Source organism: Crassostrea angulata, chromosome 3 (genome assembly GCF_025612915.1).
Source record: "Crassostrea angulata isolate pt1a10 chromosome 3, ASM2561291v2, whole genome shotgun sequence".
Classification (NCBI taxonomy): Eukaryota; Metazoa; Mollusca; class Bivalvia; order Ostreida; family Ostreidae; genus Magallana; species Magallana angulata.
In genome coordinates, this window is record NC_069113.1 from 9,325,460 (window position 1) to 9,344,992 (window position 19,533).

General features: G+C 33.5%; 1 protein-coding gene across 6 annotated transcripts in view; it reads left to right on the top strand.

The window, feature by feature from the left end:
- LOC128177772 (inter-alpha-trypsin inhibitor heavy chain H3-like) overlaps positions 1–19,533 on the top strand; it is a 29,191-nt gene continuing 9,658 nt past the window's right edge. For 2 of the 6 annotated variants that reach the window (XM_052844619.1, XM_052844620.1), the window contains exons 1-14: positions 1–105; positions 880–1,028; positions 1,131–1,241; positions 7,799–8,043; positions 8,888–9,039; positions 9,518–9,803; positions 10,666–11,396; positions 11,596–11,710; positions 12,486–12,512; positions 13,123–13,137; positions 13,563–13,583; positions 13,671–13,697; positions 14,299–14,328; positions 14,654–14,686. In XM_052844619.1, the coding sequence (XP_052700579.1) occupies positions 1–105; positions 880–1,028; positions 1,131–1,241; positions 7,799–8,043; positions 8,888–9,039; positions 9,518–9,803; positions 10,666–11,396; positions 11,596–11,710; positions 12,486–12,512; positions 13,123–13,137; positions 13,563–13,583; positions 13,671–13,697; positions 14,299–14,328; positions 14,654–14,686 (2,047 nt within the window). The remainder of the gene's footprint in view (positions 106–879; positions 1,029–1,130; positions 1,242–7,798; positions 8,044–8,887; positions 9,040–9,517; positions 9,804–10,665; positions 11,397–11,595; positions 11,711–12,485; positions 12,513–13,122; positions 13,138–13,562; positions 13,584–13,670; positions 13,698–14,298; positions 14,329–14,653; positions 14,687–19,533) is intronic. The other 4 variants (XM_052844622.1, XM_052844623.1, XM_052844624.1 and 1 more) reach the window with 2 other exon arrangements.

Consider the following 19,533-nt stretch of genomic DNA (forward strand, 5'->3'; position numbering starts at 1 on the left):
ATGACAATAATATTTTTCAGTTTAGAATCAGAGAATATGCGGGATCTCTGTATTATTGCAGTGTTACTTTTCTGTTTTGTTTCGTCTCAAGCTAAGTCACCAGAGGTAGGACATTCATGATCATGTACTAATATTCGAGTAATCATGTCATATAATCAGCATGCTTATCAAAAGATGCACCCTTACCTTTTAAGACTCTTAAAGGGGCATGGTCAAGATTTGGTCAAAATTTATTTTTTCCATTTTTAATGTTTACAATCATTATGCTTCATTAAGGTGTTTCTGATAGTCAACCAAAATTTGAGTGTCAGTCGTCGAGTTTTAAGCGAGATCGAAGCTCACAATTCGCTGCTCATCTCATGTTTTGTTTACATTTTGAATGTTGAAAAGAAAATCCCTGGTTTAGATGTAGAATAACTTTAACAAACGCTAGGAAATGTTTTCTTGGTAACATGAATAAGAATTGTGAGCTCTGTATCTTGCTGATAACTCAACGACTGACATTCATTTGTTGATCATACCATGTCCCTTTCAAAAATCTTGAAAATTTAAAAAAGCCAATTGATATGAAGCAAAACTATTAAATTCTAGGTGAATATATAAACGTAAACGTAACTTTTAATGCCAACAGGTGTATATTTTGTTTTGTTTTACTACTGCTTTTTACAATGCTACCTGAATCATGTGCATCAGATATACAAAGACAATAATGGCTTTATATGCATACGGCGTTCTTGAGAATACAAAGTACAGAGGTTTGAATTACTTCAGTTGATGTTGCTATATTTTAAAATGTTACTCCATATAAAAAAGAAAAACCCGACGAATTCTACGTTTTAACTTTCACCAGTTTTACAAACACATTTTGTTTTTCAATAGGTATATTTTCTTCATGTGTCGTCTGAAATAGACTACCGCTTTGCTAAGACGGTTGTTACCAGTAAGGTAGTTAATAAAGAGCCAACTGCAAGCGAAGCCCTGTTTGACTTAACCCTTCCCAATGAGGCCTTTATAACCGCTTTTAAATTGTAAGTACATGTATGATCAACAAGAGTCCCATTTGATAATCAGCTCACAAACCATTGAAAAAAATATTGGCAGACTTTGAAACTTTCACCTTTTTGAAATAGAACTATAAATGGGAAGGAAATTGAGGGAAAAGTTAAAGAAAAAGAACAGGCCAAACAGGAATTTGAAGCTGCAAAATCCAAAGGTCAAAGTGCAGGACATATTGTTGCCAAGTAAGTCTTGTTTGTGATTCTTGTGTATTGGAATTATTTTTTTCCCCATCAAACTTAAAAAACACATTTAATCACATTTCAAACAAATAGAAAACAGACGTCGTTTAAAAAAAATGGAATTGAAATTTTGCAGTTCTAATCCTTGATTAATTATGGGAAAATACTGTTTGCACATAATTGAACCTATATTATAGAAAGATCTCTTGGGAATTCCACTTTAGAATTGGTTTTCCAAGTCATAGGAAATCCTCTCCATAGCCGTCTTTTTAAGGGAAATTGTAGGTAAACTCTAAAGTTATATATCCTACTTTACTTTGAAATGAACTCAGTAAGTAGAAATATACTGAAATCTTTTGTTTTGATATAATGGATAATAAGACACTGACCAGGCCAAAAAATGTTTTCAGCTTTAAGAAAAACAATTTAAAGCGCATATTCTAAAATGTATATTCTTAGATTCAACGATGGTATGCAGGATATATGTAAAAGAGTAAAACTAATTTTTCTTTTCGGAAAACCATCTGCAATAGTTAGATTTCCAGCGAGAAATTCCACTCCAAAGATTCCTAATTGGAAAGTCTATTCTAGAGTAAACTTACCTGATCCTTATTTATATAACATTTTATTTAAATCAATATGTAAAACGTTTCATTTGATTTAATTTTTTTCTGCAGGATAAGCTTTCGATACAAAGAATTAAGCAAATGCATTGCTGTCCTTCTTTGTAAAAGCATTCGTGTAGCTTCCCATATCCTGTAGATACTTGAAGATCTTCTAACCTTGCAACTTCATGTTATTATTTTTCTCAATTTTGGAACAAAAAAAATCCTGTATATATTACGGAAGTACGGAAGCGTATTAGTACGGAAGCCAATTTATACGGAAGCCCATTTAGGACCTATCAAAAAAATATTTTTGAATTTGATATAACGAATTCTTGAATTTGTTGAAACGAATTTAAATCGTTATAACGAATTGTTGAATCCGTTATAACGAATTAAATTTGTTATAACAAATTTTAGGAATTCGTTATAACGAATTTAATCTGTTATAACAAATTCGCTGAATTCGTTATTTCAAATTTTGAAATCTGTTTAAACAAATTAAATTTGATATAACGAATTCTTGAATTCGTTATTTCAAAGTTTTAATTCGTTATTTCGGTTTTTAAAATCGGTTATAACATATTTTCATCCAATTTGTGGTAACAAATTTCATGTTTTGGGAATCAAATTAAACGGGGCGGACTTCATTTTTCCCATATCGGCGTACGACGAAATGTGCCGATCAATTGATCGGCGTTAAACGGCGAAATGGTAAATGAAGTGAACTGGCGTAAAAACAAAAGTGGAGGGACATATTGTCACAGCTGTTGCTGGAACCATGGTAACAGATGTAACAAATCCAAAAGACACATTACTTTATCGGCTTTGCTAGAATTCCTACATTGATAGAAACACAATATTTAAGAACTACTATGTATTTTCACAAAAAATACCATGCAGGATATACAGATTTGTTTCGACGGGTTTCTGCGCAAAATTCCCAAAATTTGTTTTACTAATGCTATCAATCAATGAGCATGCTGATTTATTAACATATATCTGCATTTTTCATCTCATTTCATCACCAAACCGTGAGATAACGCCATACTTAAAAAAGAAATACCGGTTTGGAATAGAATTAATTGAAGAATAGGGAATCAGTCTTTGAGTATTACTAGTCTCAGGTGATTTTGGCCGGGACATGTTCAAATCAAATAAAGCTCGAAGGGCTTTATGATAGATTTGACCACGCTCTGACCGAAATTATCAACTCCTAATGTTCAAAGAATGATTCCTTATTACTTTAATACTTATATTTATATTATTTCCAATTTCTAGACTTTAAAACAGCATTCTAAAACCAATGTTTTTTAATGCATTATTTGATAACACATGCTATGTATTATTACGCAGCACAGCCAATACTGTTTTTCGGTTACTAAAACGCCCATTTTTTGTCGCTTTTTTTTTATGAAATTATTGTGCAGGGTTATCAAAGTAAAGGATATTCAGGCAAACCGAAAGTGAAACAGTGTTTGGAACTAAGCACAAATCAACACCGCCGACAACGTTGAGTTCTAATCAATAAATTCGATTTAATGAGTTTATAAGCACTGTTTTTAAAGGAAGTCATTTAGAGAAACCTTGTAGATAGTAAGATTTTAAATTGTACTAACAATTTAGATATTTTTTGAAGTCGTCCATTTTATGTATTCTTACGTCAGAGTTAAATATAGTTTCGTCAAACCAGACGCTCGGCTGTCTTCAAAAATCTCCGACAAGCGGAGAATCTCTCTTGCTTGTCGGAGATTAACGGATACAGTTGAGAGTCAGGTTGAACGAGGCTAGAGTTCAATTTTGCTTGGATCCATACAATTTCTCATTACTATTTCGATTACTGATACGTAATTTGATGGAATAATTCTTTGAATATTACACAACTTGATTGATATTGGGTTTTCACGAAATTCCTGTAAGAGAATTTATATTTTAAAAAAATGTGCGTAATTCAAATACTTATAGGAATTTACGTGCCATGCAAAATAACATATCGTTGATATTAGAATAAATAATAATCGATAAAATCAACTCCTGGCAGTACTTCAGTACTTTGATTTATACACATAACCAGGCAATATAACCAGGATGTGTGCATGCGTGTACCGACTTTTCGGTAAACGTTTGGGAGAAAATTCGAAAGCTGTTTGGAAGAACTTCGAACTGATATTTGCACAATTTAAAAAACTATAGGAAAATTCGATTTTTACATTATAAATGTTCATTAAAAGTGATAGGAATGTTGTGTACGTTAGATTTACACCAAAATGTTGAATAAATATTAGTATTTGAGATAACAATAAAGAGCAATGTCACAGGAAAACAACAGGCACTTAGCATTGGAGTAGGGGAGGGGGGTGGAGTTGAGCAGGGGCAGAGTGACGAGACTACCCCCTTCAGCACACGTTTTCTTGCAGCAAACATTTTTCTTAAATTTACATATAAAATGTGAATTAACAAAGAGTTGCCTCCCCCCAAAATGTTTTTGGGACCAGGTAAAAACTGAAATAAAAGGGAGGATATAAACTGTAAAATTGAAGTTAAAGGTTCACCAAACCCCCTACCCCCACGGATCAAGATTTTTAAATGTTTTAATAGCATAGTGTACATATCACCAGGGTCAGTGTTCCTATCACTAGGGTCTGTTTACCCATAACCTGGGTCAGTATTACGATTATCAGGATGTCTGTATCTATTACCAGGGTCAGTGTACGTATCACCATTGTCTGGGTGCCCATCTCCTGGGTCTGCATACAAATAACCTTGGTCAGTGTACGTATCATCAGGGTCAGTTTACGTATCACCAGGGTCAGTGTTCGTATCACCAGGGCTTGTTTACCCATACCCTGGGTCAGTATTACGATTATCAGGATGTCTATATCTATTACCAGGGTCAGTGAACGTATCACCAGGGTCTATGTGCCCATCACCAAGGTAGTAGACCCATCACCAGGGTCTTAGTGCATATCACCAAGGTCAGTATACATATCACCAGGGGCTTGGTGCTCATTACCAGGGTCTCAAAACTTATATTGTTATAGGTTTTGAGACCCAGGTGATGGGTATACTGACTCTGGTTACGCGTATACATGTACAGACACTTGTAATTGGGTACACTTACCTTGGTTATAGGTAAACTGACCCTGGTGATGGGTATACTGATTCTGGATATGGGTATACAGACGCTACTGATGTGCACTCTGACCCTAATAATAAATACTAGTATACAGACCCTGATGTAAGGCATAAAGACCCTGGTGAAACGTACACTGACCCTGTTGATAGGCATTGGGACCCTGGTGATGGTTACGTTGATTTCTGGCTATGGGTAAACAGACCCTGGTGATGAGCACAAAGACACATTGACCCTCGGGTTAGGTATTTAGACCCTGGTGTCCTGATGATGGGTATACTGAATCTGGTTATGTGTATACAGAACCGGGTGATACGAACACCGACTCTGGTATTATGTATTCTTACCCTTGTGATGGGTATACAGACCCTGGTGATGGGCACACAGATCGACCTTGGTGAGGGGTTATGGATAGAGCTACATGGGGTCGGTGTTTTGACCACCCTTACCCCTCCCAAATACATGTAACCCCTGAAAAGAAAAGAAAAACAAAATAAATTATCCCTCTCCTCCTAACCTTGGATTTTTTCATATTGAATCTAAGCGTAGGTGGTTGTATGAGATACAGTAATATTGGTTTTTATATTAACCAAATTCTTTCTTACTGGTATATGTAAGGAAACCGTGATATTTTGAAACCGTGAAAATTGAACACCGTGGGGGTAACTATAGAAATGTTAAGTTTACCTTAAACTTAATTTTCACTGTTTATTTCCTCCCAGTCACTTTTAATTTTTTACATGCTCCGAAAATGCTATGAAGGGGGGGGGGGCAACTGCATAGGGACAGGCCCCTCCCTTCCACCCCCACCCTCCAACCCGTTTGAATATACGTGTCTATTGTGTTCCTGTAACATTGCCTTTATTGTCCTCGCAAATATTTAACTAACTTTTTTTTAGTGTAAACCAAAGATACATAACATTCTTATCACTTTTAATGACTATATGATATAAAAAAACGCGATTTTTTGTTTGTTTTTTGGTTTGTTTTGTTGTTTTTTTTGTTTTGTTGGTTTTTTTTTGGGGGGGGGGGGGGGGCACCTATCATCAGTTCGAAGTTCCTCCAGGAAGCTATCGGATTTCCTCCCAAACGTTTACCAATCCCGATGGAAAGTTGGTTCTCCCATGCGCACATCCTGGTTATAATACCTGGCTTTGTCATATAAAATATCATATTTATATTTTTCAAGTGTCCTTTACTGCAATAACATTACAAATCAATGTTGATAACTATAGCCCAATAATTTCATAAAATATGAGCGACACAAAATGGGCGTGTCCTACATCATAACTGAGAAACAGTACTTGCTGCAATAATACATAACATGTGCTATGCATGAAAAAAAAACCCCTGGTTTTAAAATGTCGTTTTGAAGTGTAGAAATTGAAAATAATATGAAGATTTATAAGACATAATTCTTTGAATATTATGAGATGATAATTTTGGTCGGAGCGTGCATATCAAATCTATCATAAAGCCCTTTAAGCTTTACTGGATTTGAACACGCACTGACCAACATGAATATGAATAACAAACATAAATCTGCCCATGCAAGCGTTTAAAGATATTGTATTCATCGGTAAAAGGCGATTAGAATAGCAAATTTAAAATCGTTTAAAAAGAAATTAAATAACTAGATACGTCAAAACATCAAACCTCTATCAATCATTTTTGCTGTAAAATCGAATTTATTTTGCATAGCTTTATACGGAAATTTCCCTCGTGTTGACCTCGTGACGTCACTGAAGCCTCGTTATCGCCTAATTTCATTTTCTCTTGTTTTTATTTCTAAAAGCAGGTAAAAATAGGCACTTTGAAGAGGCGTAACTCCATTATTTTTGCATCGATTTCGATGCGTTTTTTTGCATTTAATTCTGGTAAATAAATTCTATGACATATAAGTTCAACATTGGCTTGGCTGCAGGTACCCTTTAATAAATCAACATACTAATTGATTAAACGCGTTAACTAATCAGTTTTGGGGAATTTTGAGCAGAAACCCGTCGAAACAAATCTGTATATCCTGCATGGTATTTTTTGTGAAAATACATAGCAGTTCTTAAATATTGTGTTTCTATCAATGTAGGAATTCTAGCAAAGCCGATAAAGTAATGTGTCTTTTGGGTTTGTTACATCTGTTACCATGGTTACAGCAACAGCTGTGACAATATGTCCTTCCACTTTTGTTTTTACGCCAGTTCACTTCAATTACCATTTCGCCGTTTATCGCCGATCAATTGATCGGCACATTTCGTCGTACACCGATATGGGAAAAATGAAGTCCGCCCCGTTTAATTTGTTCCCCAAAACATGAAATTTGTTACCACAAATTGGATGAAAATATGTTATAACCGATTTTAAAAAACCTAAATAACGAATTAAAACTTTGAAATAACGAATTCAAAAATTCGTTATTTCAAATTTAATTTGTTAAAACAGATTTCAAAATTTGATAAATTTTATTCGTTATAACGGATTCAACAATTCGTTATAACGATTTAAATTCGTTTTAACAAATTCAAGAATTCGTTATATCAAATTCAAAAATATTTTTTGATAGGTCCTAAATGGACTTCCGTACAGATCGCTTTCATCATTAGTTTATGTTTGCGTTTTTGTTTTTTTCTCGATTATCCTGAGCTGTGTAGATTATTAACAGCAGGTGACCAATTATAAATTACAAGACCCCCCACCCCCCTCAGAAAAACAAAAACACTGCCCAAAACAACAAGTAAATTATCAGGCAAGTTATTTAGTGTACATAGTACGATACAGACATTATGTCATTAAACAAAACATGTCATCGTAAATTTTCTTTCCAGACCAAGAGAAACCAACAAATTTCAAATACAAGTCAACGTTGCTGCCACAGAAAAAGTGACGTTCGAACTGACATACCGGGAACTTCTGAAGAGAACCAACGGACTGTACGACCATGTCATATACATCAACCCTGGGCAGGTAGTGGACGACCTGAAAATCAACGTCCTAATCAAGGAGACCACTAACATTACGACAATCAAGACTCCACCAATAAGGAACGATCTACTGACTGATGGATCAGAGGGTAAATAACTATGTGTCAAAGAAATCTACAGTTTCTGTGAATCTTCTATATTTTTCTCTAGAAATCCGACTGTAATGAAACTGTTTCTAATTTGTCATCTTATGAATATACAACCTTATTAAACCGCCTGAAATGTTATTATGTAGTAAGTCGTGTTTTTTTAGTGACCATATACCTTCGTACTGGTGACGAATAATGATTTCAATGGTAAGGAGGCTAGCTGGATGGTCGAAAATCAATCATCAGATCACTCTTCTAAAATATGATTTATCTACCTGTAAACTATAGAAAAAATCCATTTAACTTAGCTTTGAAATTTGAAAAACTTTCCCGACCATCGCATCCAGTCCTCTTGATTGTTTTGTACCTTTGAGAATGACTATGAGGTGTATTTTAGAATCAATGGAAAGGAAAACCTCGGATTGCAAAGACTGACGTCAGACGTCAAAGCAATATTTGCAACTTTCATACACGAAAGAATCGTCTATACCTTTTATTTATTATGGGAATAAACATAACATATATTTAATAACTTTTATTTACTTAATAACTACCTGGATATGAATAATTTAGTCGAAATATTGCAAACTTTGTGATTTAAATTTGCCATTAAGGTAACAATCAATGCAAAAAAAGAAAGAAAAAGAAACAGATTAACCCGCTCACGCAATTTACGTATGCTTCGGCAGTGTTCATACTTGCATGAAATGAAAAAAAAAAATCCTCTTTCTTTTTTAATAAAATCGTCTATTTTTCTTAACGCTGCGGTTACCATGTAAAGGCTCGTCTTTTCACTTCACACGTGTGCATATACTAACACAGTTGTTTTTATTATCAATTGCAGGAACCAATGAGCTAGCAGTTGTTGATCGCCTTTCTCCAACAAAAGCCTTCGTATCGTATGAGCCGTCAAGAGCCGAGCAGGAGTCGGGCATTTCCGGCCAGTTCATTGTCCAATATGATGTGGACAGAAGCGACGACGCAGGAGATTTGATCGTAAGTGGATGAAAAATTAAAATTTTTCACATCAGTTATGAAATGAATCCAAATCATTTAACACAAAAATAAAGACTCTTTGAACACAAAAAATGAAGGTGGTATTGGACACATGTGACAAACTTCCTATTGAAACAAAAAATAGAATCCAGTAAAATTTTTAGGAATGTTTATGTCCCAAAATTGTTACCTACATGTAACAGCGTAGCGCAATGAATTTGAACGTTAACTACGAATCTGTAATCATGAATTCAAATCCCACTGGGACTTTTATAGTTGTTACCTTTCCAAAAAATGTCAAACATTTTTACCAAATATTTTTAAATTTGAACATTCTAAACTGGTGAAAGTAAACCATTTTTAACTTTTATCTGCACTGATATCGACATGTGTCCCACACCACCTTATATATATGAGCAATTCTACATAAATGGAAACAATTTCACTTTTCCTAATGCTTATTCATGGTTATTTGCAGTTTATGGACGGTTACTTTGTTCATTTCCTAGCACCAGAAGGGGTCAAACCAATGCCGATGGACATTGTGTTTGTTTTGGACAAAAGTGGATCAATGGGAGGGACAAAAATGACCCAACTCCAAGACTCAATGAAAAAAATTCTAGATGATGTGAAGGCAGATGACAAGATAATGATCATAGCCTTTGATTCTTATTTGAGTTATTGGAAAACAGACTTTGTTCAGGTTACACCTGAAAATATCAACAATGCTAAAAATTACATAAGGAATACACACGCCGGTGGAGGTATGGACGGAACTTCATTCTTTAAATATTTGCGCATGTCATTGTTTTTAATTCAGACATGAATTATTTCTTAATGTTTATAAAGATACCAAATCCCTTTTAAGGTACTAGTACAATGCATATCGTGATTAAGTATAAAATAAACCCCACATACATGGTACAGAGAGACTACTGAAACATTAGACAACCATCATATTTTTGAAATTTAACATTCTTTGTAATCATGACCGAAAGTTCATCCATCAAATGCAATCAAGGAAATTAATAAAATAATTCTCAATATCTATAAAATAAATACGAATTTAAATGATAAAATCAATTGTACCAAATGAAATTCATATTATCTTCCTTTACTGACATATGTTGATTAAAAAGACGATCTCAGTGTACATTTAAAACAAAAAATGCCTTGCTTTGCAGAAAAATACATAATCCGCATTAGCGGATTATGTAATTTTTCTCTGCAATGATCGCTACTTTTATAACCCGCATGAATCATCAAAGAATGTATTATATCGTTTATTTTTACATCTTTCCCTTTTAAAATTGATAAATTAATTGTAAAAATTAACTAATTTACTGGTAATATATACCTCAGTACGTCAGCTAAAAGAAACAGCCAAATCGTCTTCTGTTGGATTTTTCTAAGGTCGGTGTGGGTTTGGACCAATCGAATAACGATTTCAGTCTGGTTGTTTCTATTGTCTATAAGTTTTCCGTAAGAAATAGAGGGAATCATACTCGATAGATGTATATATATCATGATGTAAGAAATTTTACTCAAATAATGCACATTGGTCATTTCACTAAGCATAAGATATTCCGAGGACTGGCATAAAGCTATTAACTCTGTTTATTTCAGGAACAAATATTGATCTGGGATTAAGAGATGGAATTCAGAAACTTACTCAGATAAGTGGAAACAACGGACGTGCCCCGGTCTTAGTTTTTCTTACAGACGGAGAGGCCACTGTAGGTGAAACAAACACTGAACGCATCCTGAACAATTTGAAAAAGGAGAATGAAGCAGATATTCCAATCTTTAGCCTCGCGTTTGGAAGAGGGGCTGATTTTGACATTGTAAAAAGAGTTGCAGCGCAAAACAATGGTTTTGCCAGAAAAATATACGAAGACTCGGACGCTGCTCTTCAAATAGCGGGATTTTACAAAGAGATTTCCACCGTTCTTCTCAAGGATGTAAAATTTAACTACGTTGATGGCACCTTGTACGACACAGAAGTTACCAACACAGAATTTAAAACTTATTTCAGGGGTTCAGAAATGGTTGTTTCTGGAAAAGTCAAAGATCTCAAAAAATTACAGTCAGGACTAATGGTAAATGGGACGGGAATTGGCAATCAAGAAGTAGAGTTTCAGGTGCCTCCAATGAGATGTATAATTCTTCCATGGCCCCCAATACGACCGTTCCCAGTTCCAACCACTGCACCTGTTGTAACTACCAGAAACCCAAGCATCATGGAGAAGCTTTGGGCCTATATGACTATTAAGCAGTTGTTGAAGCAGAAAGATGCCCTGGATTCACAGACAGAAATAGCGAAATTAGACGAAAAGATTCTTCGGCTTTCACTTAAGGTTAGAAGTTATTCACTAATGAAATGATAAAGGTAATGTAAATCAAAGAAGTTTTATTTTTAAACCGTCTACTGTGACATAGAATGGCTGTTTTGAAGGTCAGTTATCTTGTTCTATACAGTATTGCCAAATAATTGTTTGGGATATATTTTGAAAGCGATCGTCATGATAATAAACATGTACACCCGCTTAATTGTAGTATCAGTTTGTGACTCCTTTGACATCCATGGTGGTTACGCTGCCAGACAAGACCAAAGCAAATCCTAGCGAGGTTCAAAGCTCGGATATGAATATGGACATGGGCTCATTTAATGGTAATCTAAACATTATATCAATTTTCAACAATATATATGTCCTTTTTGAAGAAGGGATGGCATTATGCTTTGCTGCTGTATGTCTGTCTGGCTGTCTGTTTGTCGGTTGGCCCACATACAGAGTCCTCTAGATTTCTATACTTTACGCGAGTCATAGTTTCATTTAGTTTACATTGACACTCAACAAAACTTCTAAGTGTTCACCCAGTATAATATTTTTACTATAAGATATAAGCACATGTATTTGTATATATCGGGATGATGATTTCCACTCAACTTTCAACTTGACTTTGACCCCAGACTGCGACCCGAGACCTTGACCTTTGCTAAATGACACAAACTCTTGTGGTTTGGTTGAATTTCGCTTAGGTTTTATTAACATTCATCACCCAGGTTAAAATTTGATGTTTTAATGTTTCGGCACGGATAATTGATTTTATTTGTTGTTGTCATATTTTATCTGTGCATTTCGTGAAAACACATATCAGTTACGAAATGTTGAATATTTCACATTATTTCATTTTGAAATTATTTTATTTATCAGAGTAACACTTAGAAGTTTTGTTGAGTTGATTCTAAAAATAAAAGCAATATTTTCAAATTTTTGAGATGTGCTTATCGCCATTTACGCGGATGTTAATTCCTTGCGATTTACATGTATTAGGAATCTTCAGTTTTTAACATGATAATTCAAATCATATCTAATACACGTTTATCTATAATTCTTTAAAGTAACATGGGAATAAACGTTTCTGGTTTTTTTTTCTTTCTACAGGTGGTATGTCATTGCCACAAGCACGTGGTAAGTTCAATTCAAACACATTTTTATTTTGCTAGATTTTGATAAGAACTGGCTGAATGACTTTGTGGCCATTTTGATGTATCCCCTTGATTGAAAGTTTGGGTAAATTATGCTAGTTTGTGCTTCAGCTTTCCTTCACCCAAAATAACTGTTTCTTTGTTTTTTTTATGGGACAGTTATGCAGATGTAATATTTCATTCAAATTATTATATTCATACCTGGTTAAATTTTAATTTTATGATTCAATTAAACACGATTTAATTTTTCTGTTATGATAAAGACAACATTGGCGATTGGCCCTTAATTGAAGAATTTTAACCTCCCCTTCAACCCCCAACCCCGCTTTTAAGTGCAGAATTAAAATGCACGTTGTATTTTATCAGTCATGAACAAATAGTGAATCGGTCCAAACTTTTTTTTAGAAGAAAATACTGCGAATTATGCTTGTACCGTGTACACTCCACACACATGCAATCAATGTACAGTGTTAAAATTGTGCATGTAATTAAAAAATCATTTGAATTATGTCTTAAAATTATGATCATGTATCTAAAATCAATAATTGAAAATTAATAATGAAATTCTTCTCTGTTTTATTTCTTTCTTTCAGGAGGCATATCACTTAGTAAGTTAATTTTGAGCAACTTCTTATTTAATTTGCAAGATGTTTTAATATAAATTATCTTAGTGACTTGGTGATTTAATTAAATGTGAGACTTATTGACGTATCCCCCCAAATCAAAAGTGTGATTACATTATGCTGGTCTGTCTTTAAATTTTATTCTTAACCAGAAAAACAGGCCATGTCATGTTCTCATCAGCATATTACAGCTATTATTTAATACAAGAATTGTAATATATATACACTTTCAGTAGATATATCTTGCTTAAAATTAAATTGATAATCGCTTACACGAAAGTTATCGATCTAGGCTAGTTTTATGAATTTCGTTTACAGAGTTTTTGTTTTACATAGTTTCATGGTAACTAACGTAAACATTCAATTAATCTACCTAAAGATAATAATAGAATTAATATTAATTGTTACAGGTTCAAGTGCCTTTGGAGTGCGTAAGTCTTATTCAAACTACTAAATTTGTATTATCATAATTGGGGTAAATGTTCGATGTTTCTAAAATGGTTTTTTTCTTCTTTCAGCAAACATGGCGGCGCCAAATGTATTTGGTAAGTTACAAACACTATTTCATTTGCAAGATGATGTTGATGCTTACCTGTCTTTGTAAGCAAATCTACCGAAGGTATTTTTTCTATAGACATATTGTAACTTCTATTCAAAATGATCGATGGTGCATTTTTAGAATTTCATTTAAGATCAAAATATTAAATTCAGCTGGTCAAAGTTAAATTACTCCATGCATATGCTGAACACAGTTGAAACTTTCTTATATCAAGACAACAAGGGCGATTGGTTATTGAATAATGGCTTGAAATTCTTGCATCATGTGTTTGTGTGTGTGACAGAGAGAGAGAGAGAGAGAGAGAGAGAGAGAGAGAGAGAGAGAGAGAGAGAGAGAGAAAACACAAACACACATTTATCAGTGTACTTTATAGCAATTTAATGAAGATATAAAAAATAAGAGCTTCCGGCTGAATATAAAAAATAATCATTATTATTACATTTATTCGATTGTAAAATTTGAAGTTTTTCAATTTTGATTAAAAAGTATTTAAAACAAAGGCAAGATTTAAAACTCATCATTATTTTAATTTCAAAATATGTAAAAATAGTGATTTTAAAATTAAAGATTGCATCTTTGATTTAAAGCAAAAAGAGGTCCATCCCGAAACAGATTTCGTAAGTAATATCCTTTCTGTCCTTTTTAAAAATTCTGTTATGCTTTAACTGTCACCTTTGAATGTGTTATATAACTGTAAAATTGGTATATGATGCTATTCAATAAGGTTAATTTTTTATGCTTTGATAGCATCTGCTTGGATATCTTATATGGTGCTACAAAACTCAGATAATAATTGGCTGAGATAACTTATACTTCCTTTATATATACTCAGAAAACGATGCATTGGGCCTACATATGGAAATGTTTTATTATGATAAGACGGTCCTTCTATCTGATCCTTGTTTAACAGAGATGAACAAGTTCCTCTATTTTCTTTAACAGGAAATTTTCGAAGACAACGTAAACCCTCCTTTTGTGAGTCAGATTGAAAATATTTCTGAACTTACAACATGCATACATTTAAGGCTCTTATAAAAAAAAACCACTAGCTTGCAATACGACGAACCTTCTAAGTTTCTAATATAATTGGCACGAAACTTAAATTTTCTACATCACTATACTTGTTTACAACAGAGACATACATATTATTTATGTCTCTGTTTACATCAAATTTATAGTGTCTGTGTACATACAAACGGTTAATAGATATTACTCGTTATATTCAGTAAATATGGGTAAAATATCATACTATATGGATAAATAATATTTTCTGGCAGAGATGTTATTTATGTCTCTGGTTCGGGGTACAATGTTTTTACTTGTATATCTATATACAGAATGGTCTAAATAATTGTGCATTATGCAACTTTGGAAGACATATATTTTTATTATACCTCTGTGAATATACTATTTACTGGCTAAAAGGACGATAAATAGTAAATAGTATATACCTATTTACTGGCTAAGATGACGATAGCAAGTTTATTGTCCCCCAAGATAGCAAATATTTCACAACAAACTTACTATCGTCCGAGTAGTAAGTAAATATGTGTTTTATTATACCAAAAATATCTTTATTTGTCGGTGATGCAGAATTTCTTGATGATAAACAAATTCGAGTTATCGGACTTTGAATTTAATGAAGCGATCTGATAGCGTCAGAGGTGTTCCGCGTTTAAAAACGAGGGAAATGAAATGCTTCGATGACTGTGCAAATAGCACTGAAACTTTTTCACGGTTAGATAGAATAGCATGTTTTTTCGTTGTTATTATACATAGAGAATATTCACAGAGGTATAATTAGTGTATATAATCTACGTAATTAGATGTGAAATTACAATTTAGTTCAATAAACGATTGGTTCTTTGTACTTAAATTCACTAATTTTCACAAAATCCTAACAATTTATCATTTACTAATAATTCGCGGATCCAAAAAATACCCCAAAAAACCAAGAAAATATTTTACGGGGGTGGGGTGGAAAGGGGGGGGGGGGGCGGTGGCGAGTCCAAAGGATATTAAGCATGCTAGGAGGACGAGGCATTTTTTTTTTGTTATTTCACTTTGTAATTTACAAAAATGTAATATTCCAGGGGAGAGTCCGGCCGGACACCCTTTTGGATCCGCGTATGTTAATATTGTTTCTCTCTAGTATGATTGTATTAAACTTGATGGAATGTATCTATTGTATAACAGATCATACTGTATTTATTACATTATTTATGAATATTGCATACAATGTATTATTACAGTGTATAAACCAATAATAAGTTTTTATATATTTAAAGGTTAATATCGAAGTTAAATAACATTTTTAAGTATAATTGAAATTTCCCCAAATGATAAATAGCGCTCTGTCTTGATAACAGAACTCACAGGTTGCATAATTTTGGTATATATGAACTATTCTTATCCCACTCATTTTTGCTGTATTACATTGTCCTGTAATACATAATATTGATTTAAATCAATCTTCACATTTCAACCTTCACTGAGTCCCATAAACCATCCGTATTACACCAGAAGCACACAGGGGCCAACAATTTCGTTCTTTTGATAAAGACATCTTTTGTTATCTTAATTCACGGCTTCAGATAGAAACACAAAAGTTGTTTGATTACGTTTTCTTCCCAATTTCTACCGTATTTTTTTGCGTACGATTTCTCGAAGACTATAAGAGAGGATGAGCAACGCACTTTAAAAAAATTACGCACCTTGAAAAAACTTTTTCAAATTGCGTTAAATTTTGGACAAAATCAACGCAATTTGAATTTTTTTTCAAACTGCGTTAAAGTTTGGATCAAGTTCACCCACATTGAAAAAAAAAATTCAAAGTGCGTTGATTTTGTCCAAAACTTAACACAATTTGAAAAAGGCAGATCAACATTTTTTAATATCAATACACTTTGAAAAATAAATACGTATAAATAACAAATTCTAGAATTAAATTCCTAAATTGTTGAAAGTATGGTGATTTGTTAACACTAATGAATCTAATTTACCGTCTTTAAAAACAAAAAAAAGGGGTGGGGGTTAACCAAAGACGCAGGTAAATTACCAGTACTTCATTTCATTGACTTACAGGAAGAAGGTCCCATACCCCTCTTTTTCCTTCCAATACATATATAATATTCAGCAACTTGGAGTAAATGTATAAATTCTGAAAAAGAAATACGCTTTGTTGTAAATTAAGTACAGTGATATTGACAAAACGAGCTAATCAAACAATAATTTCCTCAATGGTTTGTTACAGAATCTATAACTGTTTCAACATAGACCGACCCTATTCTAATTTATAAAATATCACTTAAAAAAATTGCATGTGCATTGACAAACATTAAATTATCATAAACTTAAAAATTAGCATTAGGGTGTGACTTATTTTTCTCTCTCGCACTGATAACCATAACTAACGTATTCTTTTTTTTCACATCATGTTTGTTTATAAGCACATACAGTTGAAGAGAGTTGACATATGTTCTACATTATCTCCATTATCAATGAAAAAATTAAATGATTTTCGTTTCTGGCACAGCACAATGTACCAGATACATGTAATTAGTAAGTTTGCTGCATACACGAAAAAAAGGAAAATACACTTGCTAAGCGATGCAGTTTATGTCATATTTGGATAATTCAAATCTCCCGAGTTGTTCCTTATGTAAATTGTCTAACTACGTAAGCTTATGAGAAAAGGAAAACACATCTAATCGAGAAACTGTGTATCAAGTTAGCTGAGAATGTAGTGGGTTCTTTCTAAAAATTTATCACATTAAGCTACACAAGGTTAAATCAACTAATATTTTTTTTATCTAACACTATATATTATTTCGACTAAACCCTGAACATTTATTTTCAAAGTGCGTTAATATCGACGATATCAACGCACTTAGAAAAAAAATATTCAAAGTTCGTTGACTTGGTCCCAAAATTAACGCACTTTGAAAAAAAATGTCAAAGTGCGTAATTTTTCAAAGTGTGTTGTAACAGAGGGTTTTTAATAATTTTCCAAAGATAATCATATATGACTTGAATTTATATGCCTGTCAGTTTTCAAATCTTTGATGAAATCACCACCATTTGTTAAGAATGAAAAAAATGATTGATCAAAGTTATTTTTAATCCAAGGACGAAAAAGTATCATAATAACAATCTAAATGAAACTGATAGAACGTAAACTTGAGAAAATATATTTTCATAGTATGTAGTGTAATGCTTTAAATTGATAAAGTAAAAATGGGAAGAAAGACTCATCAGTATTTTTTTTTTATGACGCATTGTAATATTTGATCAGAAAACCCCGTAAGTTGCATGTGTTTCTTAGCTCACCTGAGCCAAAGGCTCAAGTGAGCTTTTCTGATCAAAATTTGTCCGTTGTCTGTCGTTGTCGTCGTCGTCGTTGTATACTTTTCACATTTTCATCTTCTTCTCAAGAACCACTGGGCTAAATTTGGCACAAAGCACCACTAGTTGAAAGGGATTCAAGTTTGTTCAAATGAAGGGCCACGCCCTCTTTAAAAGGGAGATAATTGAGAATTATTGAAATTTTTTGGTATTTTTAAAAAATCTTCTCAAAAACTGTTCGGCCTGAAAAGCTTAAACTTGTATGGAGGTATCCTCAGGTAGTGTAGATTCAAGTTTCTTCAAATCATGGTCCCCGTAGGTAAGGAGGGGGCACAAGTAGGGGGATCAAGTATTACATAGGAATATATAGAGAAAATCTTTAAAAATCTTCTTCTCAAAAACTATTAGGCCAGAAAAGCTCAAATTAAAATGGAAGCATCCTCAGGTAGTGTAGATTATAGTTTGTTCAAATCATAGTCCCTAGGATAGGATGGGGCCACATTGGGGGGGATCAATTTTTACTTAGGAATATATAGAGAAAATCTTTAAAAATATTCTTCACTAAAACTATTAGGCCAGGGAAGCTCACCTTTGAGTGGAAGCATCCTCAGATAGTGCACATTCAACTTTGTTCAAATCATGGTCCCCGGGGGTAGGGTGGGGCCACAATTGGGGGATCAAGTTTTACATAGGAATATATTGAGAAAATCTTTAAAAATATTCTTCACTAAAACTATTAGGCCAGGGAAGCTCAAATCTGAGTGGAAGCATCCTCAGATAGTGTACATTCAAGTTTGTTCAAATCATGGTCCCCGGGGATAGGGTGGGGCCACAATTGGGGGATAAATTTTTATACAGGAATATATTGAGAAAATCTTTTTAAAAAATTCTTTTAAAAACTGTTTGGGTAAGAAAGCTCAAATTGGCGTGTAACTATCCTCAGATAATGTAGATTCAAGTTTATTCAAATCATGGTCCCTGGGGGTAGGGTGGGGCCACAATTGGGGGATAAATTATTATACAGGAGTATATAGAAAAAATCTTTTTAAAAAAGTGGGGGATTAATTTTCATATATAGAGAAAATCTTTAAAAATCTTCTTCTCAAAACTATTAGGCCAGAAAAGGTTAAACTTGTGTAGAGTCATCCTCGGGTAGTGTAAATTCAAGATTGCAAAATCACAGTCCCTAGTGGTAGGGAGGGGCCGTGATGGCGGTTTGAATTTTTACATAGGATTATATAAAGAAAATCTTTAAAAATATTATGGGAAAGTTTTAGGTCCAAAACTCAGTACTTTGTGTGAAAGCACAGGTTATGCAGATTTAAGTTTGATGAAACCATGATTCCCTATAGAAAAATGGGGCCACGAAATGGGGGGGGGGGGGGGTATAGAGAAAATTTTTCTTACAGGTACAACAACAAAAGGGGCTTGGTATTCACAAAAAAAAGGTGGATAAAAATTGGCAGATTTTCATTTTT